The sequence below is a fragment of the Oryctolagus cuniculus genome, chromosome 5 (assembly GCF_051225735.1).
Source record: "Oryctolagus cuniculus isolate XC-2025 breed Fujian yellow rabbit chromosome 5, ASM5122573v1, whole genome shotgun sequence".
NCBI classification, from domain to species: Eukaryota; Metazoa; Chordata; class Mammalia; order Lagomorpha; family Leporidae; genus Oryctolagus; species Oryctolagus cuniculus.
The window spans coordinates 82,955,477-82,983,385 of NC_142871.1; the positions used below are offsets into that span (position 1 = coordinate 82,955,477).

General features: G+C 48.8%; 1 protein-coding gene and 1 pseudogene across 1 annotated transcript in view; both read left to right on the plus strand.

The window, feature by feature from the left end:
* Nucleotides 1-999: 999 nt before the first annotated feature.
* LOC108177349 (nascent polypeptide-associated complex subunit alpha pseudogene) lies at nt 1,000-1,978 on the plus strand (annotated as a pseudogene).
* An 8,085-nt stretch (nt 1,979-10,063) lies between these two features.
* The window catches only part of RRAGD (Ras related GTP binding D), a 48,472-nt gene continuing 30,626 nt past the window's right edge, over nt 10,064-27,909 (plus strand). The window contains exon 1 of the mRNA XM_008263205.5: nt 10,064-10,688. Within this exon, the coding sequence (XP_008261427.2) occupies nt 10,547-10,688 (142 nt within the window). The 5' untranslated portion in view covers nt 10,064-10,546. The remainder of the gene's footprint in view (nt 10,689-27,909) is intronic.

Here is a 27,909-nt window from a genome sequence, read left to right on the forward strand (position 1 = left end):
CCACTACATTATGAAAGAGATCAATCCTCTGGGGGAGTAGTATATGGTGAGGTATAAAGTTTGCTTTGAGAGAATAGGCCATGAGTCAACAACTGGCCCAAAGTCAACCAATCAAAGAAAATAACTAACACTTATACGGTGCTTACTGTTATAAATATTTAGGTAAATTATTTTATATGGTCTAATGGATTCAATCCTTCCCACATCCCTCTTGAGGTATGTGATATTATCACCAGTTTGAACATGGGGAAATTGAATCACAGCAAAGATAAATAACTTGGTCCAGGTGACACAGCCAGTTAGAGGTGGAGCTAGGATTTGAACCCAGGGAGCCTGGTTCCAGAGCCTGGGCCCACTATCACAGAGACTGGGAAAGTGAGGAAGCCAATGCCTGCAATCTGATGGAAAATGTGCAGAAAGCTCGTCTTTATGCAAAGAAGAGGATGAAGGGAGAAGTGCAAACAGAAGCAAAAACAAGGCCCTTTTATTGTTGGGCCTAAATTGCCTCCTGTTAGATCCTAAGACACTCTGAAGTGAAGTCAAGATTCTCTCAATATGCAATGACTTTTGAGCTTCACTACTGGATATATATGATAAAATCTTATCCATCCATCCATTCATCCCTCCACTCATAAAAGGTATACATTGGACCAGCTAGGACATGTTTTGCTGCCAAGTTCAGAACTCCATGGATTAAGCAGAACTTCTCAACTGGTTTGCCACCACCATCCCTATGCCACTAAATGGATTTTAAGTATGGTCACATTATTGATCATGTCAGCCTTGGGGGAAACTGTGCAGGGCCTGAAGAGAGCAAAGTCTCCAGACAAGTCATCTCTGACTATAAATAGCCCATCCATTTACGTCAGTGCAATGAGACAAATAGTCTGATTTTTATGGGTGTTATGACTGGACAAGGGGGGAAGCACTGACTTCAAGAATGGACTTTTACTTTCTCAATGGAGTAAGTTTGAATTCTTTCTGCTGCCACTTTTGGGTATGTGTTCCTGGCACAAATCTGGGACTGAATCTGATAGTGATGAAATCAGCACCAGAGCTTGAGGAACAAGATTTCCATGCAACAAGCTCAGTTGGCAACAGCAACTCAAATTGATTAAAAGAAAAAAAGTCAACGAGGGGCCAGTGCTGTGGCATAGTGGGAAAAGCCGCTGCCTGCAGTGTTGGCATCCCATATGAGTGCTGGTTCAAGTCCCCGCTGTTCCACTATGCTCTCTGCTATGGCCTGGGAAAGCAGTGGAAGATGGTCCAAGTCTTTGGGCCCTGTACCCACATGGGAGACCCAGAAGAAGCTCCTGGCTCCTGGCTTCAGATCGGCACAGCTCCTGCCATTGTGGTCATCTGAGGAGTGAACCAGTGGATAGAAGACCTCTTGCGCTCTCCCTGCCTTTACTTTTCTGTAACTCTGTCTTTCAAATAATTAAATAAATCTTAAAAAAGAAAAGAAAGAAAAATAGTCAATGAAGCAAGACAGAGTCAGAGTGAAAAGAAGGCATAGAAATCTACGTTCAAACTGGGTCTTCAACAGGTTACAGGAGTTAAAAGAGTCACTATCCAGAAATCGAAGAACATTCTCTGGCTTCTCACAAAACCAAATGTCTACAAAAGCCTAGCTATGTGATTTTGGGAGGCCAAGATGGAGGATTTATCTCAACAAACATCTAGACACAGCTGAGAAATTTCAAGTTCAAGATGAAGCTATCTTGAACGTTTAAGGAAACACACAGACTCTACTGTGTCAAAAGAAAGCAAAGAGGAAGAGGTTGATGAAGCATGTATGAAGTTAAGGAGAGAGAACCCATAGCATCCGAGACTAATGTGTTGAGTCCAAAGCAGGCTGAGCAAGAAGAGCCATAGAGATGACAGTGTACAGGCTGTCATGGAGTTAACAATGTTAACTTCTAAAAACAAGGTCCTTCCCTTTTTGGTGTTTCCAAAGGGTAGCTACAGCTTGGTTTGAAGTTTGGACTGTTTCTCTCATTCATAAGGTTATGATTTCTTATTGGTTGGAAAAATTGGGGAGTGGATAGTTCCAAGTTTGGGTACAGCAGTTCAGCAAAGCTGTCCATCTAGGCTTTTTCTTTCTATTTTGGAATTTCCACAATGGTTTTTTTGTTTTGTTTTGTTTTCTAATCTTAGGCCAGTTACCTCCCTGCTGCAAAATGGCTTCTCCACCTCCACGTCCCGTGTTCTGTGTTCAAAGCAGGAAAGGGCAGCGCCAGGGGACTCCTCTGATTCACCAGTTCCTTTTGTGAGGAAGCAAATTCTTCCTTAGAAATTCCCCAGCAGGGTTTCCCCTTATATCCTACCAACCAGCTGTGAGAGAGTCTTGGGGTCTGACTTTTCCTATCCTTGGCTTGGGAAATGGGCTATAGCAGGTGTTTGCGGAGCACCAGTAAGTAGGAGGACACCCTTTGAGGACAGTGTCTGTTACTTTTGTCGGGTAAATGTAAAACAATAGGTCCAAAAATAGGTGGTAGTTCCCAGGATTCATGTTGGTGGATTTTTTTAAAAGCAAATTGCTATTTGCTAATGCACTTGTTATTTTTATTTTAGTATTTATTGATTTAGGAGGCAGACAGCTCAAGAAAGAGGGGTCAAGAGAGAAATAAATCTTCCATTCACTGGTTCACTCCCCCAAAGGCCCACAACAGCCAGGGTTGGGTCAGACTGAAGCCAGGAGCACAGAATTCAATCTGGGTCTCCCACAAGGGTGGGATTTGAGCTATTACCTGTTGCTTCCCAAGGTGTGCATTAACAGAAAGCTGGATGAAAAACCAGGGCACTCAGACATGGGACGTGAGTGTCACAAACGGCATCGTAGTTACGGGGACAAATGCTTGCTCTCTTCTTTTAAAAAAAGTATGTTGACTGCAAAGTGCATGAAAGCATAAAATGTAAATCTCTATAAAGGTTAAGACTATTTTGTACACTAAAGGCAGACTATTTCCATCAGAGGACTACAAGCTAGGAAAAGGAAGGGAATTAACTATTTTCTCAAAAATGTATTTATTTATTTGAAAGTCAGATTTACACAAAGGGGGAGAGAGAGAGAGAGAGAGAGAGAGAGAGAGAGCTTCTATCCACTAGTTTACTCCCCAGATGGCTGCAAAGGCCAGGGCTAGGCCAGGCTGGAGTCAGGAGCCAGGAGTTTCACCTGAGTCTCCCACAAGGGTGCAGGAGTCCAAGTACTTGGGCCATCTTTCCCCAGTTTTCCCAGGCCACTAGCAGGGAGCTGGATCAGAAGTGGAGTACCCGGGACTCGAACTGGCTCCTATACGAGATATGGGTGTTGCAGGCAGAGATTTTACCTGCTATACCACTATGCCAGCCCCTGGAAACTACCTTTTCAACGGATATTGTTTAGGTGTGCCCTGTTTGGTTATTTGCCATATACATGTTTTAAAATAGTAAAACATTACTTGAACAAAATCTCTTTCATGATGGACTACCTCAGTGAAAATGACTGAATGATGTGTGGTGATTTCATCTGATCATCAACAGTCCTAGGTGAGCTTCCTCCGTGAGAAGACTGCTTGGCTTTCCTGGGTTAGATGGAGCGCAGCAAGATGGGGTAATAGGCTGTTTCCTTTGATGCAAGGCAGTTGAATGGCTTTAAATACATATTTTTAAAGAAAGAAAGCATGAAAAGCTTTCAACACGTGAATCGCAGGAACCAGGCATAATGCCATGAGATGCTTCAGAATACCGAACTGCAGCTTGCAGGCTCTGTGTAATTGCCCGCCTGTTCAGGACTGCAATTACTCTGCCTTCATTGTCCAGGTCTCCTTTAAATAGCCCTTGTGTTCCTTGTCACGAGACATCTAATTGGTAACAGCAAGGTCATTAACTAAAATAAGGAAGCAAATTTCTAGCCTTTAAGAGTCACAATTTCAAGCCAAAGTACACATGGGTTTTACATGTTAGCTTACTGTATAGTACAATACAGCCATATAGATCAGATAGGGTAAGATTTTTTGTGTTCCTGCTGAAAGGAATGACAAGAATCAACAATTTTCAGATGACAGGAAGTCTTCTGTCTTTTGTTGGCTGGGAAACTTTTTGTGCTTTTTCTCCTCATTCAGTGAATCCCATCAATTAAATGGCCCAAGGACAACAGTCCAACTTGAGTGTCTTTGAGGGTGCTTCAAAAAGATTCAAGGGAAAATGGAATTAAAAGATCCATTTATCTGAGTGAAAAAAAGAAAAAAAAAAACACTTGAAATCCAGGCGTAGCTGTCACATAAAGTGCATTTCCCATGAATTTTTTGAAGATCTCCCCTCACCCTACATGAGATTTGCCTCTTCACCTGGGAGACTGGGAGCCAGATACTTACTTTGTTTGTTCCCCTTCCAGTGCAATGGCTGTAATATAGACTTGGACATTGGACCATTAAATAGGCGTAAGGGCTAATATCAGGCTATCTGGTTGCAAAGTAGAGTTGTTCCTCAGATTCTTCAGGTGTTTGGTGCCAGGACCCCGCCACGTTGACCAAAACCCATGGATGAACAAGTCCCTGACGGAAGATTTCTTCATGGCCAAAACACTCTATGCAGCATTCTTGTGGCAATGGAAACACTTTCCATGTGCTCTTCCAATTTGATTTTTCTAGAACTATGTAGCCATGAATATATTAGAATATACATGTTAAATAATGCATATTTCCCTCGAAGCAGACCATTTTACTCCATCCCAAAAGATATTCAGTACCATCAGACTTTTCAACAAATATATAGTCCAGAAATACTGCTGTGAGGCACTAAACATTTTTATTGGTAAACGGCATAGATTTTCCAATTATAAACCAAAATTGACATGCCGAATAGCTCACTCATAATTCCCTTGTAAGAGTCACTATGAATAATCGCTACCAAATGTTGTCCAGATCAGTACAGCTGGTGAACTTTCCACCTGAGTAGGAGACTTGTCTCCTTGGGGCAGCCTTTCTTTTACAGGAGGCTTCCGTGGCGTGGGGAAAGAGCGATGCTTTCAGATCCAGGCCCCCTCCTGAGGAGAGGTCCCTCCGCGTGGAAAGGCGCTTTGTGGGGTGCGTCTGGAGAGCCCTCCGCGCACCTTCAGCATCTGTGCCACAGCCCTCTCACTCGGGAGTCTGCGTCTCTGCTTGCAGTTCCTCAACCGGGAAGGTCATGGGCTCTGCCACCACCAGGCAGGTGCTCTCAGGCTCTCTGTAAGTGTCCAGCAGACATGGTGCATTTAAAGCCTCTTGTGGGGCCAGCATTGTGGGGCAGTGGGTTAAAGCCCAGGCCTGAAGCACTGGCATCCCATATGGGTGCAGGTTCGAGACCCGGCTGCTCCACTTCTGATCCAGCTCTCTGCTAATGCACCTGGGAAAGCAGTGGAAGATGCCCCAGGTCCATTTGTCTCCGAGAGGGAGGGAGGGAGGGAGGGAGAGAGAGAGAGAGAGAGAGAGAGAGAGAGGGAGAGAGAGGGAGAGAGAGGGAAAGAGAGGGAAAGAGAGGGAAAGAGAGGGAGAGAGGGAGAGAGAGAGAGAAAGAAGTCTTCCGTGCACTGGTTCACTTTCCAAATGGCTACAATAGCCAGAGCTGTTCTGATCCAAAGCCAGGAGCCAGGAGCTTCCTCTGGGTCTCCCACATGGCTGCAGGAGCCCAAGGGCTTGGGTCATCTCTACGGCTTTCCCAGGCCACAGCAAAGAGCTGGATTGGAAGTGGAGCAGCGGAATCTCGAACCGGCGCCCACTTGGGATACTGGCACTGCAAGCCAGGGCTTTAACCCACTACGCCACAGTGCAGGCCCCTCCATCATCTTTCTTTTTAAAAATATTAATTTTTTTATTCAGAGCAGAGGGAGAGACAGACGGAAAGAGAAAGCTCCCATCTGCTGGTTCACTCCCGAAACATCTGCAATGCCAGGAACTGGGAACTCAATCCAGGTCTCCCAGGCGGGTGGCAGGGACCCGGGTGTCTGACCATCACTGCTGCCTCCCAGCATAGAGGCACTGACACTAGCAGGAAGAGTCAGGTTTCAAATCCAGATTGGACTTGAGTATCCTAACCAGCAGCTTGGGCACTAGGCCAACTGTGCTCCAGGTGCTTTAAGTGAGCAACAGACAATTCATCTCTCAGTATGCGCCAAAACGTCTCTAAAAGTTAAGAGGTTTGTTTTTGTTTGTTTGTTTGTTTTTTAGAAGGAAGAGTCAGTCAAAATAAAATGGCACATATTCTCCTCTGATCTTCGGGCAGTCCTGAGTGGATGAAGGGCCCCGTGTTCTCATCACTTGTGCACCAGCTCATCCCTGCTTGCTCTCGCGGCTCCTTTACCTCCCTGTGGCATTTCTCAAGGTTGAGAGAAAGTACAAGACACGGCTTCTCACGGAAAGAATATGCCAGGCTTGGGTCCAGTTAGCCAAGAACTATCTGACTCCCTCCTTTCTCTCCTTTTTTTCTTCCCTCTCTTCCTGCCTCCCTCTCCATCTTTCTTACTTTCTGTTGTTCTCTCTTTCCCTTTTCCTTTTCTTCTGTATTTAACATCCATCAAGCATAAGGCAGCTTACCATGGTTACAAACTCCTGTAAAAACTCAGAGTAACCCAGAGAGAAATCCTGGTATTCATGAGAGCCGTCTCCTAGCAAGATGTCCAGGGACCTCCCCTGAGCTCCCAGGGAAAGAGCGGCCAAGGTTGCAGGGTCTTTCTACTTTTATTTGAATTCCAAAAGAATTCACAAATTGATGTTTCTCAATTCAAGAACTTCTCTTTCTAGGATATTTTCCCTCCTAGCCCTTGTTTGAAAGCTGCCAGTTTTGAAATGATAACAGCAAAAGAAAACAAGCAATTCAGCTTTTTTCCTGTTCTGTTCAGACTTTATGATAGTATACATTTCTGGGGCCAGCGCTGTGGTGCAGCAGGTTAAAGCCCTGGCCTGAAGTGCCGGCATCCCATAAAGGTGCCAGTTCTAGACCCAGCTGCTCCTCTTCCCATCAAGCTCTCTGTTATGGCCTGGGAAAGCAGTAGAAGATGACCCAAGTCCTTGGGCCCCTGCACCCACGTGGGAGACCAGGAAGAAGCTCCTGGCTTCCGATCGGCGTAGCTCCGGCCGTTGCGGCCATCTGAGAAGTGAACCAGCAGATGGAAGACCTCTCTCTCTGTCTCTACCTCTCTCTGTAACTCTGACTTTCAGATAAATAAAATGAATCTTTAAAAAAAAAAGAAAAAAGATAGTATACATTTCTGGAAAGACAATAAGTTAGAGTATCTTTTTCAAAAAGATTTATTTTTTATTTATTTGAAAGCTAGAGTTACAGACAGTGAGAGGAGAAAGAGAGAAAGGTCTTCCTTCTGTTGGTTCACTCCTCAAATGGCCACAACGGCCGGAGCTGCACCGATCCAAAGCCAGGAGCCAGAAGCTTCTTCCTGGTCTCTCATATGGGTGCAGGGGCCCAAGCACTTGGGCCATCTCTACTGCTTCCCCAGGCCATAGCAGAGAGCTGGACTGGAAGAGGAGCAGCCAGGACTAGAACTGGCGCCCATATGGGATGCAGGAGCTGCAGGTGGAGGTTTAACCTACTGTGCCACGGCGCCGGCCCCAAGTTAGAGTATCTTAAGATAGATCATCACTGAAGGTTTTAATTTCACCGATTTGTGTGTGTGTGAGTTTCATTCCTTTTTATTCTTGAGCATACACTATTCTTGCTATCATGGGGTGTGCTCCAATCTACTGCAGGGGTTTTCTCCCAAGAGCTCACTTTCTGGGAAGTCAAGGGATCTACAGACAGTTGCATCCTTTCCAGGTCTGAGGCACAGCGGAGCCCGGGATGCCTCAGGGTCTCAGTCTGTCTGACCTCAGGCCGGCTGCGGGAATCTGCCAGGTGGTTCTCTGCAGTTTGGCGCAGTCCAGCTCACAGGTCTTCTCAAGGGCCTGTTCTGGGAGAGCTGAGAGCTCAAACTCCCTCTGGAAGAGCCCTCCTCTCTGCGGCTTCCTGATCTAGAAGGAAGGAAAATGGGCTAGGAAAATTACCTCCAGGAAATGAGCTTTGTAAGAACCCAAGAGCTTTTTTTTTCTGCCCTCATTGATTCTTCCTAATAACTCTTTTAAAAAAAAATATTTATTTGAAAGTCAGAGTTACACAGAGGAGAGGCAGAGAGAGAGAGAGAGAGAGAGAGAGAGAGAGAGAAAGAGTGAGTCTTCCATCTGCTGGTTCACTCCCCAGTTGGCTGCAATGGCTGGTGCTGTGCTGATCTGAAGTCAGGAGCCAGGAGCTTCTTCCAGGTCTCCTGGACTTGGCCATCTTCTACTGCTTTCCCAGGCCATAGCAGAGAGCTAGATAGGAAGTGGAGCAGCTGGGTCTCGAACTGGTGCCCATATGGGATGCCGGCACTGCAGGCAATGGCTTTACCCACCATACCACAGCACCGGGCCCCCTAATAACTCTTTGAAGGGCTAAATCTGCTTTAGAAGGGTAACTTGCTTCTGATGAGAGTAAGTACAGCCTGCAGGTGCTGCTCATGCCATTTGCACCTCACCCCACCCTGTCTGTCTGGGACCAACGGCCAGGCTCTGGTGCCCTCAGACTCCGAGGTGGGTTTGACTGATGGGAGGCACTTACAGGAGGGCAGGGTGGGAGGGGAGGCTGGGAGGAAAGAGAGCTCAGGGTGCTTCTTACCACTGCCAGCTCCTTCAGTGCGTGGTTCTGGCACCTCTGGCACCGGCTGCTTCCTTATCAGCGACAGCTCCTGTTTCGCGGCTCCTCTCCAGGACTCAGGCCCCTTCCTTCACTCCCTTAAGGCTAGGGGTGGGATTGTCTTCCCAGTATTGCTAACCTTCCTGTTGGCCCTAAACTCTGCCCTCATCCGTGGACACTGTCCCTTCCCTTACAAGGCTCTTAGAATCCTTGCATGTGGGTCTGGACCCTGACCCAGTGATTCAGCCTGCGCCTGGAAAACCCGGGGACCGGTCCTCTTGGAAGCAGCCACCTCCTGGAAGGTTATGTTCACCTTAACCACTCAGAACTACTGGGGGAAAAAATCCAGGCTGGGAGTCATAGTTTTCAGAGACTGAGAACTTCCCAGGGGTCAGGAACACTCCCCTGAACACCCTCAGATCCCTTCCTTCAGCCAGCCCCTGGCACACAGTAGGTGCTCAATAAATACTCTCTACAGAGGCAGCACCCACAGGCTCCACGAAGCTCCTGCCTGAGCTCCCTTCTTCCTGTTCTCCAACACACCTCCTGCTGAGCTGCCTGCACCTGTAGGACCCGGAGCACACGCTGGCCAGCAGTGTTTTTTTTTTTTTTTTTTTTTTTCTCTCTCTCTCTCTTATTGTATTTGACAGAAGGAAGTCCATGCACGTGATTTTTGGCTCTACCCAGAAAGGGTGGTTACAGTTTGTCCTGCGGTGAAAAGCTCGGGAAGAAGAATGCAGGTTTCAGTCTCAATCCACATTGCTGCCAGTACTAGCTGAGAATTGTGGCCCCCACCAAAGCCTGGAAACATTTTATTTTCTGTATGTGGAATTACGGGCTACACAACGAGACCGGAGGAGGTGGCCACGAATAGCCCTGAGTGTGTTATACACCTGAGACCTTTACCAAATAAAGGCTCAGGAATTATTTGGTCTAGGCAGCCGCGAGGCACGTGATTTCTTCAGAAACATTCACATCTGGGTAGGCCTGGTGTTGGAATATTCTTGGTGGGAAGCACTTTGAACCATACAGGCGCACTAACAGGCGATTGCTATGGAAACTGCACCTCCGCAGAGCATTCTCAGAGTTCTCTTCCCGGGGCGCTTCAGGATCCACGGGGTGTCCTCGGTACGCCGCTCAGGGGTGGGAGCCTGGGCGCCAGGGGGTGGGGTGGGGGGCCACCCACCCGGAGTGGGGGGAACCCCAGCCCAGGATCCAGAGCTGGAGACTTGCGCCCAAGGTAGGGATCTGCCGGCGTGCGAGAGAGGCAAGAGTGGCAGCGGAGGCTCTGGGCGTGCAGCCTCCCCCACCCCCAGCTCGGCCGCCCGTGCACAGACCACGTGCAGCTGCGGCGCGTGGGGGCCCCTGGCGCGCAGCCGCGGTGGGTGCCGGCGCCGCGTCCCGGGCCCGGTGCACCGGGCGCGCGCCTGGCTGTGCGGGCCTGGGGCCGCCCGGCCGCCGCGCGCCCCTCGGGAGTGAGCGGGGGAGCTTGGGGCTTCCGCCCCGCGGCGCGGAGCCTGCGGCCGGCGCGCCGTGCGGGTGTGTGTGTGAGTGTGTGTGTGACAGTGTGTGTCAGGTGACTCGGGTCACGCAGTCTCCCTCTCCCTCCTCGGGGAGGAACTGCCGCGCTCCGGCTGACTCCTCCGCCGGCGGGCGGGGCGGGGGAGGGGGCTCCGCGCGCTCTGGGAGCCGCGGGACCCGGACCTGGGCGCCGCCCGCTGCGGGGGACGCACGGCCCCCGGCGAGCTCCAGACAAAACCTCCATTCAGAAATAGGTTGCGGGCGGCCGGCGAGGAGGCTTGGTACCCCCCTCCCTCCCCGATCCGGGACCCCCGCCGCCCGCCCCCGGGCCGGCCGGCCGGTGGGCGCGATGAGCCAGGTGCTGGGGAAGTCTCAGCCGCAGGACGGAGACGACGACGAGGAGGAGGAGGATGAGCTGGTGGGGCTAGCGGACTACGGGGACGGGCCCGACTCCTCGGACGCCGACCCGGACAGCGGGACGGAAGAGGGAGGTGAGCCCCCGGCCCCGGGCTCCGGCCCCGCGCGTCCCCAGCTCGCGCCCCTTCCCGCCCCTCCGTGTCTTCCCGCCCCTGGCCCAGCCGGGTGCGCGGGCCGCCGACTTGGAGGGGATCCTGGGAGCGGAGTTGGGGTGGGGGGTGGGGAGGGGCGCTGGAGGAGCGACCTCCAGCTCTAAGATTGGTGGTGTGGGGGGCGGTGCTGGCGGCGTTGGGGGACCGGTATCGGTGGCGAGGGAGAAGGGGGAAGCGTCCAGGGGGGAGGAACGCGCGCTCTCTGGCCCCTTGCAGGGCCAGTGCCTCTCCCCTTCCCCTGAGCTCTCGGCGGGGTCTGGGGGGGCTGTGGAGAGCAGGCGACTGCCGGCGCGCGCTGGGAGCGCTCGCTGGACGCTGCTGTTTAAGCTGGGGTCAGATGTCGTGGCTAAAAAAAGGCAGCCGGCGGCAGCGTGACTGGCAGGGTCGTGGGCAGCTGCGGGTGTCAGTCTCGCCCCGCGTCGCCGCGGGAGGGGTCCTGGGCTGCCCAGGTCTGCGGCGTGGGAGGACCCACGGGGCGGTGGAGGGGCGAAACGCGCCCCCAGGAGCTAGGGGAGTCGCTGCGTGGCCGCGGGTGTCCCTGGAGCCAGGCAAACCCGGTTGTTGGGACACCTTATCGGCGCTCGGTGTCACCACCTGGGCATGGCAGTGCCTGCCCGGGAGCGAGCGCAGGGCGGGGAATTATTTGCCACTATGCAAACTCTTGTTTCCTGTTCAAAAAGCGGGTTTTAGCCGTCGTTCAACCTATGAGGGTTTCCTGCATTTTTTTCTTAAGGCCTAAGAAAGTTGAGAGCGTTTTAGGATTTCAGAAAAGAGTCAACTTTCTGATTTTCCTCAAAAGCGAGCAAAAAGTCTGTTATTTGTAAGGTCACTCGGAGGGGGCGGTAGCACGGGGCTGTGAGGCTAGCAGTCTTCTCTGCCAAGGCTTGTGCATCTTGGAGGAGTAACTTCTGTGATGTTTCACAAGGAAGAAATCCCATCCCGGGTGGAAGTATCTTTGTGGCGTGATTTTTAAGAACTTTTGTTGAGAATTCACTGCACTTATTTTAAGTTCCCTATGCAATGGCTTCTCCTGAGGCCAGTTTTCATTCTCCTACATGTGCTCGGCACGACTTCCCACGGACAGGGAATGAAGTTAACCGAGCCTTGTGCATCCAAGCCCCTCTGTTTAGCGGTGTCTTCTCTCCTGGGAGGATTTGCGCCAGTTCCCCATTTGCTTAAACTGGTGTGTGCACCTGTGCACCTCTCTCTGCACTCGGGTAATTGGCCCCGGGTGGAGCACCTGGCCACATTGTGGTGGAGAAAGGCTTTCACCGTTTTCTTTGGTGTCTCAAGGGCTACCTTCCCTAATTAAATTGTTGAGCCGCTTCATTATTATTCAGATTGCATTGGTTCGCTCCTCCCAGGTTCTGTGGAGACTCCCAGAGATGCGGGATGAGATGTTTGAATATAGAGTACATGTGAGATACTCTTTATAAAAACAGAAAAGAAAAGAAAACAAAAAAGGTGTGGGAGAGGGGAGCCAAACCTGGGAGGAAGTTTTGCAACCGGATAGGAAAAGCACTAGACCTGTTTGTTTATTCTGCAGTTCTTTTACGGGGGCACTTTTTGATTTGGGGACTTAAAATTGAAGTGAAATGAAAGGCCCTGCCCGAGGGGTGGGATTTCCTGGACAAAGGGCTCGCCCAGAGCCCAGACTCCCAGGCTCCCCTCTGCTGCTAACCTCCAGGCAGGCCTGAAACTGATGCTTTTGATGACTTCAGTAATAAAATCCTTGCCTGTGAGTTCTGGGGACTGGCCTGGAATCTTGGTCTAAGAGGCTGGAGTATGTTTATGTGACGAAACGAGCCGCCGTGGCAGCCCCTGCTTGAGCCTGGCCTCTGTCCACCTGGACCTGCTCTGGGTCAGTGGTCTGCTTCCCTGGGTAAGCTGCCAGCCTCGGTGCGGTCCTCGCCACCCAGGCCTTGATGCAGGGGCTTGGGCCTTGGCATAGAGTCTCACTTAGAACACTTACTGTCTGCAGTGGCCGCTAGGTTTCTCATTTGGCAATTCCAGCAAGGACTGTGCCTGATGGCTGTCAGGCCAACTGATAAGGTCTCTGGCATGTGTGGACTGCGAGGCCGGGGGTGGGGGGTGGGGTCGTGGGGTCGTGCCTTCCCTTCCCCTATGCTTCAGGAGCCTGGTTTGAGTGCCGTGTTACAATCCTACGTTTACCTACTCACAAGCTTAAGAAAGGGAATGTAGCAAAAAGAACGCGAAAAGATGGACATGGAGTGCTTTGACCACAAGCAAAGCATCTGTCTCCTGAGGCCTCCCCTCATTCTCCATCCTAGTGGACCTGAGGCTCAGCAATCTACCCTGGCAGGTGGGTGTGGGCGGGGGTGCAGGAATGACTGACAGCAGCAGCTAGACTGCAGGGCAGTTTGGGAGGAGCTGTGCAGGACGATGTGCACCGAAGAGGGGTAATGGCATTTTCATTGCCTTCACGCTGTAAGGTGTACACAGGGGCCTCCCTTCGTACTTTTAAACTGAGTACCTTGAAGGTGCTGCCGCTTTGTGCTAAGTTTGAAAACAGTGCAGCTAAGGTGAGACTTAAATTGCAGTCCTTTGGCTTCTACTCCATATTTTATTCATGAATAGCAGGAGTGTTCTCCAGCACTTTGGTTCTGTTAAGGACAGATTTGGGCACCTCTCAACCCTCCTCTAGTGGCAGTTAATCACAAATAAGGTGAGTCTCACCTTCAGTCCCCTACTCTCCAGAGAAAACTCCAGAGAGGTGGCAATGATTAAGCCTTTAAAAACAGTTGCATCATAGATAATGATTATTTTTGGACACATAGACTTTAAATCTTTAGAAATTATCGTGCTTGAAAAACTATAATAACAAGGAAAGCAGTTAAAGGATATTTAATCAGAAAGCAGCCTTTTCTCCTCCCTCCCGTCCCTCCCCTGTTTCTAGGGGAAACATGGCTAAGACAGCCACTTACCCATGGTGCACCTAAGCTAGGTGCTAGCTTCAGAGCTGGAGGCAGGAGGGCTCAGGGCCAGCAGGTGGTCCTTCCCCAGAGGGTGTATTTGTGGTGAGTCCAGAAGTTCCCACCTGATACTCACTAGTGGCAGCTTTTCCTTTTTTTTTTTGTCTGAAAATAATTTAAAATGATGAGTGGCTTTATCTTCTCCGTGTTCCTTGAGAATAAGTGGAGATAGTTGTTCTCCGGATACTGAGAGCATGGCTCACACGTAGGGGCCTGTCTGCAGCCTCATTATGAGTGAGAAGTGAGCAGGGTTTAGAAGAGGGGTCCAGTGTGTGGAAATGTTAGCCTTCTCCTTGAATTTCTGCCCTGTCCAACAAGAGCTGGGATGATCCCAACCCTGGCCACAGCTAACTCTCTTGAATTTCCCTCTAACCCTGGAAAAACAGATACCGGAGAGTTGGAATAGTTGAAGCTGTATTTACAGAGCATATTTTTAAAAAGATTTTTATTTATTTTTATTTTTTTGCCAGGCAGAGTTAGAGAGAGAGAGAGAGAGAGAGAGAAAGGTCTTCCTTCCATTGGTTCAATCCCCTAATGGCCGCTATGGCCAACGCTGTGCCGATCCGAAGCCAGGAGCCGGGTACTTCCTCACGGTCTCCCATGTGGGTGCAGGGACCCAAGCACTTGAGCCATCCTCCTCTGCCCTCCCGGACCACAGCAGAGAGCTGTACTGGAAGAGGAGCAACCTGGACTAAAACCCAGTGTGCTGGTGCCGCAGGCGGAGGATTAGCCAGGTGAGCCACGGCGCCGGCCTAAAAAGATTTTTAGATTTAATTTTGTTTATTTAAAAGGAAGAGTTACAGAGAGAGGGAGGGAGAGAGATCTGTGTGCTGGTTCACTCCCCAGTAGGCCACAACAGCCAGGGCAGGGTCAGGCCAAAGCCAGGAGCCAGGAGTTCCACCTGGGTCTCCCGCATGGGTTCAGGGGCCCAAGTACTTGGTCCATCCTCTGCTGCTTTCTCCCAATGCACTAGCAGGGAGCTGGATTGGAAGCCGAGCAACCAGGACTCATATGGGATGCAGGCAGTGTGGGCCGCTTAACCTGTTAGACCACAATGCCAGCCCCGAGAACGAGAACGTATTTTCAGGGCAGATATTTTATAAACATGTTTTAGTGACTCAGGGATCATAGAATCTTGATTCTCTACTTCTGTTAGCAATCTCTCCCATGTCGGTATTAGAACATGTAGTCGTCTAAAGAAAGTAAGAGGCAGAAGCAGTGAGTTCTGGCTGAGAGAGTGGCTCTGAGTGTGAGAGCTCATCTTTGCCTTTTAAAGGCCCCAGACAGAGTTCAGCTCCTGCTTCATCCTGCCCGCCCCCTACCGCCATGGATGCCGCTTCTTCTCTGACTCCTTTATTCTTTTTATATCCTTTTCCCATCTCACCCCTTTGATTCTCCCTCCAGCAGAGCCTGAGAGCTCTCTTACGATGGTGGCTTTCCCTGGTTCTGCTGGGACACTTCAGACAAATGGGGTTTTTCACTTTCTCCTCTTGCAGACCGCTAAGGACCATGGCCCCATTTCTCTGTAAAATAGGGGACTACAGAAAATCACCTTCATTCCCTGTGAAAGCACTTGTTACAGAGTCCACGAGAATACTTTTCCTGCAGGAGCGCTGTTAAACCAGAGCACAGCAGAGGAGTTATTGGAAATAACGTTGCATACGCATGTATGGCATCATGTTTCTTAGTTACATGAATTTTTGCTCATGTGTAAAACCATTATGCCTTTAAAAATATATATTCTGGTTGCATCTAAATTCCTCTAAGTAGATAATCAAATGGACAGCCACCTCGCAGGAGTTTTGCATATTCTATTATTATTCATACAATTCGTTCTCACTTGGGTTGGAATTTCCTGTAGAACTCCTGGGTCTTGAATGTTTACATAGTCCCCATCAATCAACCCAGGCTCCAGAAATGGACAGGGGCCATTGATAATGTGGCCTGCAGACCCAAACTGGAGGCCCCTTTCCTAAGACCATAAGGATGTGGCTCCTTAATCCATTGTTGACCCCACAGAATACTAACAGCAAAGAAGTTCCAGCTTTCCCTTTGCGCCTGTGTGAGCCTCTCTCTGCAGGCACATTCCACAGAAGACCCTCTCGTTGCCTAGGCTGGAGGTGGGAAAAAAGGGAGGAAAGTGCGTGTGTGTGTGTGTGTGTGTGTGTGCACGCGCGCGCATGCTTCTGCAGTGATTGTTGTGGGGGAGGTGAGACTCGTGGACTAGGGAGCCTGTACAGGGTCACATAGCGAGTGAATGGCAGAGCTGGTACCTTCCACAGAGAGACCCCCAGAGCTCAGGAGGGCAGGGCCAGCCCTGGCTGCTGAGAGTGGCCTTCACTTCCCATTTTCCCCCAAGTTCTGGTTCCTCGTTTGTTGTAAGTATTCCCAGCCCCACAGGTCAGCCAGGCCTGCTCCCGGTGCAGCCAGGCACTCCAGGTGCTAATCCACCTCTCCCTCCCTTCCTTCTTTGTTTACAAGGCCTGTTGGTTTTCGATGGGGCTCTGCAGGTTACTGGATAATTCCGGATTAAGTGGTTAGCCTGCAGGTGTTAAAGACTGATAATGGCCCAGTAGGAGACCCCTCCCCTTTGTGCTGTGCCTGGGGTGACTGAGTTTTCCGGGGTCTTTAGCAGGGTAGTTCCGCTGCTGGGTTGTTTGGAAAATGTGGGGATTGACAGGGCCAACTGGAAAACAGGTAGTGGCTGGTTCAGTGTCCCTAGGTAAATAAACCTTACCTAGGCGTGAAGCCGATCCTCTTGTTATTCAATTCTGAGTTCCGTGGGCCACAGACAGGAAGGATTTTTTTTTTTAAAGCTTTAGTTAATTTGGCTTCAAATTCTGCTCACTCCCAACTAGCAACTGTCTATTGAGTGTTTATTGTGGTGAGTGCTGCCTTTTTTTTTTTTTAAAACAATTCTAATTTTATTAAGCTACAAACTATTTGCAGAAGGGTGTTTTTGTATTATTCTATACTGTGCAGTACAGCAGCCCAGTGGACCCAAATTTTAGGCTGAAAGATAATGGCACAGCATTAAGACATCATTTGCAACACCCACATCCTGTCTCAAGAGTGCCTGCTTCCAACTCCAGTTTCCTTCTCCAATGAGTGCACCCTGGGAGGCAGCATGTGATGGGCCAAATACTTGGATTCCTGCCACCCACTGGGAGACCCAGATTGCATCAGGTGTGCTCACCCTGCTTCCCTCCTGTCCTCCCAGGACTCAGTCCACTGGTCCAGATGCCCACTTGGCACTTTCCCCTGTGCCGTCTTGATGAGCGGGATGCCACGCCAGGAACCCAGGAATTCTTTCTCCCTTGTTCCCCACACCCAGTGGGCCAGCGATCTGAGCCCCTCTCCCGTCTGTTCCTTCTGCCCGGGCCTCAGTGCCTTTACCTTGATCCTGTCATTCCTCCTTGGGGATCTGGAACAGCCCACCAGAGAGCCTGTTTCTGGAGTGAACGTCCTGATCCTGTTCGACTCCCCTTGAAATCCTTAGCGATCAACCCCTGGCTTCTGGGGTGAAATCCACGCTCCCCAGACCTCATTTTCCTCTCTATCGACTAATTTATTCAAAGATCTGAACTTTGGGCGACAGAATAAACAAGTAAACAAGCAAGAAGGCAAACACAGAAGTGAAAAGAGAGTTGGAGCGTGGCGAAGACTCCTAAAAAAGCACGACTGGTCGTGGGCCTGGTTTAGATCAGAGCAGGGGACACTGCGGCTGGGCTTCGTGGAGGCCGAGGGGCGGGTGAACTTCTGGACAGCTGTGGTGGCCGGAGGAGAGGGAGCAGGTGAGGGTGATGGGGCAGGCCCTGTGAGGCCATCAGAGCTTCTCCCTCACCTCCTGTTCATCTGGCCCCCGCCTTAGCCGTGCATTGTAATTGTCAGGTGTCTCGTCTCTGTGCCCCTCTCATTGCTGAGGGTGAATTGAGAGAGAGAGTGTGTGTGTGTGTGTGTGTTTGTGCACGCGCTGTATCTGCAGCCCTGCCTCACACTTGGCAGCTGTTCCGGGAACCTCTATGAAACGAGAACAAACCGCCCTCTTATAAATGCCACCTCCCTCCCTTCAGCAGCTTCCTGCAGCCCCTTTGGCCCTTTTAAAAAGTGCCCCTGGGGGCTGCCTCTCGGTTTCTGGCTTCTGGCTTCTCGTGCTGCTGCTGCACCTCCCAGAGCAGCTGCCTGCGGCCTGCATCCTGTCTTTCTCTGTGCTCAGTGTCTGTGTGGTGTGGGAGTGCCCTGCCTGCCCCAGGAGGCCCTGGGGGCTGAGGGCTTCCCTCGCCCTACACGCTCCCTACCTCTGCTGCTCCCACTGTGGGAGCCTTTGGGGAACTCAGCGTGGCTTTGAGGGGTTGCTTTGCTTTTCTGGCCCCTGGACGGGAACTGGGACTCGAACCCAGGACCTTCTGATTCAAAGTCTTGATGATGTATGCAGTAAGCTACCCAGGCTCCTTGGGGGTTTCTTAAGCAGAGGTACTTGCAGGAAGGGTGCAGAGGAGTAGAGGGGAGATTTGGGGCCACAGTCCCTGTGTGATGTAGAGGAGACTTCTCCTTGCCCACAGCAGTGGCCTGCAATAAAAGGCACAGTTGCATTTTGAGCCCATGTCAGTGACCCTGAGTGTCCCTTACTATGGGTGGTGCACTTGTTTACTGATTTCCCCCGGTAAAAATTTCTCTGTTATTGTTTAATGGCCACTAAGAGTTGTTACCATGGCTGATGTGCTCTGGCCCAAGGTTTGCAGCTCACAGGTCTGGGGAATTCTCCTCCGGGGAAGGGCCTGTGTAAATTTCAGTTCATAAGATCTGCATAGTAGACCATCGCTTATTTTATTCTGTGACAAGGAGACAGAGCTGATCTGCAGTGAGGGCCCTGGCTGAGCGACTCACCACGCGCCAGCCGTGTGACCTTGGGCTGGTTCCTTCCCCACATTCCTCAGGTATAAAACAAACTTGAACCTCCTCGCTGGGCAGGGCAAGAGTGTAGGAATGGCAGAAGTGGTAAAGCCACTACCTGCAGCGCTGGCATCCCATATGGTTGCTGGTTTATGTCATAGCTGCTCCACTTCTGTACAAGCTCCCTGCTGATGGCCTGGGAAAAGCAGTGGAAGATGGCCCAAGGGTTTGGACCCCTGCCACCCATGTGGGAGACCTGGATGAAGCTCCTGGTCATATAGGGAGTGAACCAGCAAATGGAAGATTTCTGTCTCTCCCTCTCTCTCTGTAATTCTTGACTTTCAAATAAATAAATATATCTTAAAAAAAAAAAAAAAGAAGAAGAAGAAATGCCAAAAGTGCAGTCCCTGGTGCACTGTGTCTTTCTGTACACCCCAGCCGAGTATGATCAAAATGCTTCTGCATGGGCCCAGATGGCGCGCTGGCTGCACTGGGCCACTGATCCCAGCTGTGAACAGTCGGTGGTCCAGGCTTGAATTTGAGAGGGAAAAGGAAATACCTGCCGCCGTATGTATGGTTCACTTTCTAGCTACTGTGTGTGTGTGAACATGCGTACACACTCGCCCTCCCCCCATACAGGGGTCTCCGGCAGCCCCCACCTGCCAACCCCAGGAGATCCAGCACGGATGGGTTGTGGCACACAGAGACTTACAGACCCTGCAAAAAATAAGTTAGAGCCCACACCCACATTTAGTAGTATAAACTGGGAAGAAAGACATTTCTATATAAACACACGTATATTTTTGAACTTATTACATAATTTGATGTGGAGTTTTGCCTGCCTTAATTGGAAGCAGCGTGGCACAGCCGGCAGAGAGCGCAGACTCTGGTTGGGCTACCCCTCGTTTTGAGTTCCTAAGCTTGAGTTCCAACCCTGTGAAATGGGGACAGGGATGTGTGTCCTGGAAGGAGTGTGCATGGGGTGCAGAGGCGTGCAGAGCCCCGGCCCAGTGCCTGGCACGTGCTAGCCACCTTCGCACACAGTTGCTGTGTTTCCACTGCATGCCTGCTTTTCTGTCCCATGCACCACACACGTTTGGGCTTCCCACTCCTGCAGGGCCTCCTGCCTCTCCTCCTCCCAGCCCCAGGCAGATTCTGCAGGAGTTTACATCTGCATTCATGGCCCATGTCAGCCATTGGTTTCTCCTCCTCTTTCCCACACTCTGGTCCTGACCGCAGCCCACAGGCCTGGCTGCCCACTTTGCACTAATCGGACACTTGCTATTTGAGAAGTGATACCAGAGCACCAGGGCTCTTTAGGTTTTCATTCTCGTTCTTGAGATTACGGCTTTGTGAACAGCTGTGTGGAGGTATACAGGTGACATAAAGGGTACATATTTGGTGCGTTTTGGCATCCATACCCCCATGGGACCACTACCACCACAGTCAGGATAAAGAACTCTCATCTTGCTGAGTTTCCTCTACCTCTTAGCAGTGCCTATCTGGAGCCCTACCTTACCTCCTCTTCCGTTTCCCAGGCAACCACTGATGGGCTGTTTGTCACTGTAGATTAGTTTGCATTATTTTAGAATTTTATGAAAAAGGAATCATAGGGTATGTCCTTTTTCCACTGGCTGCTTGACTCAGTGTAATTATTTCGAGATTCATCTTTGTTATGGATATCGGTAGTTTTGTTATAACTTGCAGAGATGCACCACAATTTGTTTATGCATTGACCTATTGAAGGACATTTGGTTGTTCCTAGTTTTTGACTACTGCAGATTAAGTTGCTATGATCCTTGTGCACAAGTTTCTCTGTGGATGAGTGCTATCATTTCTCTTGAATAAATGCCTGGGGAGAACACTGTGGTGCAGTGGGTTAAGCTGTCTCTTGGGATGCACTCCTCCCATACAGGAGTGCTGTTCCAGCCCTGGCTACTCCACTTCCTATCCAACTTCCTCCCTGTGCACCTGGCAGGCAGCGGTTTATGGCCCAAGTACTTGGGTCCCTGACACCCTTGTAGGATGCCCAGATGGAGTTTCTGGCTCCTGAGTTTGGGCTGGCCCAGCCCTGGGTGTTGCAGGCATTGTACCCAGATGGAAGATCTCTCTCTGTCAGTCCCTTTCTTTCTATCACTCGGCCTTTGACATGAATTAGTTAATTAAAGATAAATAGCAGTGAAATGGCTGGGATAATAGGATAGTTGTATGTTCACCTTTGTAAGAATCCAGCAAACTGTTTTCCAAAAAAGCCATACTGTTTTGCATTGCACCAGCAGTGTGTGAGAGCCCTTGGCCAACCACGTCCTCACTGACACGGGTTACTGTCTGCTTAATTTCAGCCATCTTGCTGGGAAGTGCGGTAGGACTTCATTGTGATTTTGGTTTATATTTTCCTATTGACTGGTGGTGTGTCTTAACTTTCAACATGCTCATTTTCCTTCCATGAATCTTCTTTAGTGGATGGGCTGTTCAAGTCTTTTGCCTCTTCCTGTTTTAAATTTGGGTTATTTGTTTCCTTATTAATGAGTTTTGAGAGTTCTTCACATATTCCAGTATATGCGCTGCTGACACGAGCACTCTTCACATACTCTAGAGACAAGCCTTTTGTTACATTTATGACTTGGAAATAGTCTTGTATTATTTAATAGTGTTATTTAAAGAGTGGAAGTTTTATAAAGTCCAGTTTTATCAATTTTAGGGGAAGATGTCATACCTAAGAAATTTTCATCTAACCCATGGTCATAAATATTTTCTATTTATTAATTTTTTAATCTATTCTTGAGGCAGACAGAGAAAAGACAGAGTGCCTATGTGCTGGTTCACTCCCCAAATGCCTACAATGGCCAGGACTAGGCTGGGCTGAAACTCAGAGCTGGGAACTCAGTCCATATCTCCCATGTGAGTAATAGCCGTTTGAGCCATTGCTTCCCCCTGCTGCATTAGCAGGAAGCTGGAGTTTGGAGCCAGAGCTAGGAATCAAATCCATGTATTCCAGTATGGAAGGCAGGCATATTCACCAGTATCTTAATGTCTAGGGCAAATACCTGGCTCCACAAATATTTTCTTTCTTTTTTTTATTTATTTATTTTTATTTTTTGACAGGCAGAGTGGACAGTGAGAGAGAGAGACAGAGAGAAAGGTCTTCCTTTGCCATTGGTTCACCCTCCAATGGCCGCCGCGGCAGGCGCGCTGCGGCCTGCGCACCGCGCTGATCCAATGGCAGGAGCCAGGTACTTATCCTGGTCTCCCATGGGGGTGCAGGGCCCAAGCACTTGGGCCATCCTCCACTGCACTCCCTGGCCACAGCAGAGAGCTGGCCTGGAAGAGGGGCAACCGGGACAGAATCCGGCACCCCGACGGGGACTAGAACCCGGTATGCCGGCGCCGCAAGGTGGAGGATTAGCCTAGTGAGCACGGCACTGGCTTCTTTCTTTCCTTTTTTTTTTTTTTAAGATTTATTTATTTATTTGAAAGTCAGAGTTACACAGAGAGAGGAGAGGCAGAGAGAGAGAGAGAGAGAGAGAGAGAGAGAGAGAGAGAGGTCTTCCATCCAATGGTTCACTCCCCAATTGGCCACAATAGCCGAAGCTGCGCCAATCTGAAGCCAGGAGCCAGGGGTTTCTTCCGGGTCTCCCACATAGGTGCAGGGGTTCAAGGACTTGAGCCATTTTCCACTGCTTTCCCAGGCCATAGCAGAGAGCTGGATTGGGAGAGGGGCAGCCGGATCTCGAACTGGTGCATGTATGGGATGTCGGAGCTTCAGGCCAGGGCGTTAACCCACTGCACCACAGCGCCGGCCCCTCCACAAATATTTTCTTCTGGAAGTTTTGTAGTTTTTGGCTTTATTGTTAGGCCTATGGTTTATTTCATATTAACTCTGTTATATATGGTATAAGGTTTGGGTTGAAATTCATTTCTTTTGCCATAGAGATGTCCAATTGTTTGAGTACCAGTTGGTGAAAGTTATTGTCTTTGCATCAAAAATTGGTTTTCTACATGTGTTTGGGCTTATTTCTGGACTCCCTGTTCTGTTTGAATAATCAGTGTGTTCATCGTTATGCCAGCACCACACTGTTTAGACTCGATGTTAAGTTTCTCCAAGATGAGAATCATGGTGTACATACCTTTCTTCAAAATCCATCAAGCAACTACTGTGGGCACATGAACCAATACATTTACCATATCCATGAAACAAAAAGTGTAAAGATAACTTTCGAAGAGGAATCACAATTTAAGGGGTATTTAATATTTTGAAACTTTTGTGTTTGACACAGAAAGTCAAGGAAACAGCAAAGATTTTCAATAAGGTTGTACACTTTTGGAATTTCATTTAAATAAACTTTGTAAATTAAAATGTAGAAGAGTGTGTCAGTTGTTATCTCTTTATCTCCCCACTCATGTGTCCTTCATGACTGCCTATACATTAAAATTTTTTCTTTCAAGGCCTGTGTTGTGGTGTAGTGGACTAAGCCTCTGCTTGAAGCATTGACATCCCATATGGGTGCTGGTTTTAGTCCCAGCTGCTCCACTTCTGATCCAGCTTTCTGCTATGGCTTTGAAAGCAGTGGAAGATGGCCTAGGTGCTTGGGCCCCTTCATCCATGTGGGAGACCCGGAAGAAGCTCCTGGCTCCTGGTTCAGATCAGCCTGGCTCTGGTCATTGTAGCCATTTGGGGAGTGAGCCAGCAGATGGAAGACCTCTCTCTCTGTCTCTCTCTGTCTGTAACTCTACCTCTCAAATAAATACATAAAATCTCAATAAAAAAGATATCTTGCTAAAAAAAATTTCTTTCAAGACTAAATTTAATTATATATGTAAATCCCTCCCCACCTACACATTATTGCTTGTTTTGAACTCTCTGGACCTTTTCCTAAAGCTTTTTTTTTTTGCATTTTTAAAATTTTTTCTGCTGCTTTAAGACAAAAAAAAACATACTTAGTTGTGCTTTTCTAACAAGAACTATAGCAGTTTTTTTTTCAAGATTTATTTATTTATTTGATAGTCAGAGAGAGAAGGAGAGGAAGAGAGAGAGAGAGAGAGAAAGGAGGTCTTCCATCTTCTGGTTCACTCCCCAGTTGGTCGGAACGGCTGGAGCTGTGCCAATCTGAAGCCAAGAGCAGGTGCTTCCTCCAGGTCCTCCCATGCAGGTGCAGGGGCCCAGGACTTGGGCCATCTTCTACTGCTTTCCCAGGCCATAGCAGAGAACTAAAAAGGAAGTGGAGTGGCCGGGACTCTAATGGGCGCCCATGTGGGATGCTGGCACTGCAGGCAGCGGCTTTACCTGCTCTGCCACAGCACCAGCCCCAGCAGTTTTAAACTTACTTCTCTCTTACCAATCTCCCTTGTATACATTGTCTAGAATTTTATTTTCTGATTTTTATTCAATAAATTTAGATCAGTTTATTTATTTATTAATGATTTGAAAGATAGAGACAATGGGCTTCTGTCCATTGGTTCACTCCCCAAGTGCCCACAACAACCAGGACCGGGCCAGGCCAAAGACGCGAGTCTGGAACTCCATCCAGGTCTCCCCTGTGTGTGGCATTATCTTGAGGCATTATCTGTTGCTTTGTGGGATGTGCGCTAGCAGGAAACTGGATTAGAAGTGGAGCAGCCAGGACTAGAACCAGGTACTGTGATATGGGATGTGGGCATCCCAAGCAAAGCTTTGTACCAGATTCCTGCTCTTCAAGTTCAAGTTTTTAATAGGCTTAGCTACATTTTTTATTCTGTTTTTTTCTTGCATCGCGCCACATTTTGGGTGTATTTTTTTTTTCAGAAGTACATCCTTGAACAACTTTTCAAAGAAATTCAATGAACAATAAACTTTCGGAGTCTCTGGAGCTCTGAAAACATCTTTATTTCACTCTCACATTTGAAAAATGGCATGACTGCTAGAAACTTGTGTCCAAAGATATATTCCGTCAGTCCTTTGAGGATATTTTTCTATGCTCTTCTTGCATCTGCACTCCGGATAAGAATCTGGTATCTTTCTGATTCCTGTGTAGGTAGTTGTTTTCAGGTACCAGCTTCTCATTTTTGTGCGAACTTGGCATTTGAGGAAGGGTCTGGAGGGAAGATGGTGGCACTGCTCTGTCCTAGTGTTGGAGTTAGGAAGAGAAGTGCTCTCTGTTCCTTCTGGGCATCACAGGTCACTGCCCTCCTTACGCCCAAGCTCCACGCCGACAGCTTCCAGACAGAAGATGTCCTAGTGTGTGTGTTAGAGTGGGTTTGGATGGGTGGGCGGGGGTGCACTTGTATCTGCTTGGCTCCTCTCCCTGAGATTCTCCAAATAGCGAGCCTGTTGGGGTGTGTTCACACTGCTGCTGTGGGGGCTTAGACCAGCTGTGCCTGCTCAGCAGAGCTCTGCCATGCACTGCTAAGGGCCGCAGGGTCCCTCTGCAGTCTAACCTTGGGTTTCTTAGCGCATTCTTGCTTGTCAACTTTGAGTTCTCTTGTTTCAAGCTCAGCTCTCCGTGTTTATTTCTGCACCTATTTGTTTGTTATGCTTACCTTTTCTATTGTTTTTAGGGATGTAGTGTGGGAAGGGAAGGCTTTATGTCAGATTATGTCATTAATCTGATATTTTGGAACCCTGTCTTTTTAAATTCACGCTCTGCTCAACTAAGATTGACTTGTGAAGGCAACCCTGTGAGAAGGTAGCAAATGATGACTAATGAAGGCGAAGACAGCGGCTCACCTTTTGAGTGGGTTTTCTCCCACTTTACTGCTCATCTCCTGTCTCATCGCACTCTGTTGCATTGGGTTAAGTTGAACTGGGAAAGGGGTAAGAAGGAGTGAGGTGAGGTGTGCTGCTTATAGTGGAGCTGTGTCTTTGCAGATCTGCGCCTGCTTGCTCTGTATCTGACCCTGTTGTCTCTGAAATCTGTGTGCTTACTTAATATCAATTGCAAATTCAAACTTCAAAATATTTTATATAATAAATGAGGCTTACTAAGATTATCAAGTATTAGCATGTGTTTTTGACAGTGGTAGAGTTGGGGGAAGCTGTTAGTTACAATAGGGAAATAAGATTACAGTCTCTAGAATGAGTTAGGGGACTGGCATTGTGACGTAGTGGGATAAGCTGCCACCTGCAATGCCAGAATCCCACATGGGTGATGGTTCGAGTCCCAGCTGCTCCACTTCCAATCCAGCTCCCTGCTAATGTGCCTGGGAAAGCAGTGGAAGATCATTCACATGTTTGGGCTCCTGCCACCCATATGGGAGACCCGGAAGAAGCTCCTGGCTCCTGGCTTCGGCTGGCCCAGCCTTGGCTATTGTAGCCATTGGGGGAGTGAACCAGTAGAGGAAAGATCTCTTTCTCACTGTGTCTCTTTTTCCTTCTCTATAACTGCCTTTACAATAAATAACTAAACCTTAAAAATGAGATTGGATTCAGAGATACAGAAGATAAACTAAGGTGTAGTTCAGAAAGAAACAGAAATTTAGAGAACAAATTTAATGTGTGTGTACCTCTATCTTTACTTATATTCTTCCATTTTGGAATTAAGATGTCTGTTTCTTTTCTTGATTTTCTCCAGGTTTTATACTGTGTCTTTTATTTGTTTATATATTTCTTCTTTTTGGGTCATTTATGGAACCTTATTTTAAAATTGAGATATGCCAAAGTATTTGCCCTTTTCAATACAGTTTAGTGGTTTTACTATATTCACAAAGTGTGCAATCATCACCACTATTTAATTCCAGAACATTTTCTTCATTCCCAGGAAACCACATACCAATTTTTAGTTGCTCTGTATTTTCCCATCTCTCCATTTCCTGCAACTCTAATCTATTTTTTGTCTCTGGTTTATCTATTCTGGACATTTTATATAAACAGAATCATGCAATATGTACAAATTTGTGTCTGGTTTCTTTTTTTTTAAAATTTTATTTATTTATTTGAAAGGCAGAGTTACAGAGAAGCAGAGGCAGAGAAAGAGAGAGAGATCTTCCATCCACTGGCTCACTCCCCAAATGGTGCAACAGCCAGATTGATGCCGATCTGAAGCCAGGAGCCAGGAGCTTCTTCTGGGTCTCCCACGTGGGTGCAGGGGCCCAAGGACTTGGGCCATCTTCTACTGCTTTCCCAGGCCATAGCCGAGAGCTGGATCGGAAGTGGAGCAGCTAGGACTTGAACTAGCGCCCACATGGGGTACCCGCTATGCCACAGTGCCAGCCCCTGTATCTGCTTCTTTTACTTAGCATGTTTTCTTCCTTATTAAGTAATTATTTATTGCTTATTTATTTGAAAGAGTGACAGAGAGGGAAAGATGGAGAGAGAGAGAGAGATCTTTTAGCCACTGGTCCACTCCCTGTATGGCTGCAACAGCAAGGTCTGGGGCAGACTGAAGCCGGGAGCCAGGAACTCCATTTGGGTCTCCCACATGGGTGGCAGGCACCCAAGTACTTGAATCAACTTGTGCTGCTTTTACAGTTGCATTAGCAGGCAGCTAAAATGGAAGTGGTGTAGCTGGGAATTGGACTGACACTCCTATGTGGAATGCTGGCATTGCAAATGACAGTTAAATCCCACTGTGCCCCAACACTGGCCCCATAATATTTTCAGTGTTCATCCAAGTTACAGTATGAATCAGTGCCTTGTTCCTTTTTTTTTTTTTTTTTTTAATTTGAAAGGCAGAGTTACAGAGAGGCAGAGGCAGAAAGAAAGAGAGAGGAAGTCTTCCATCCACTGGTTCACTCTCCAGGTGGCCGAAATGGCCAAAGCTGAGCCAACCCGAAGCCAGGAGCCAGGCACTTTCCCTGGGTCTCCCATGTGGGTGCAGGGGCCCAAGCATCTGGGCCATCTTCTGCTTTCCCTTGCCGTAGCAGGGAGCTGGATCAGAAGTGGAGCAGCTAGGACTTGAACTGGCCCCCATATGGGATGCCGGCAATGCAGGTTGCAGCTTTACCCACTGTGCCACAGTGCCAGCCCCCACCTCATTCCATTTTTATGGCTCAATAATATTCTGTTTTATGGCTAGATCACATCTATTTACCCATCGGTGAATTGATGGACATTGAGTTGTTTGTATCTTTAGACTATTATAAATAATACTGCTGTAAATACTCAAGTCTAAGTTTTTACTTGGATAGGTGTTTCATCAACACATTCCTAGGAATGGAACTGCTGAGTTGTGTGGGAGGTCTCTCTCTGCTTGACCTTTTGAGGGACCTCCACACTGCTCCAGCTGCACCATCATCCATTCCCACGCACAGTGCGTGAGGGTTCCAGTTTCCCACATCCTCAC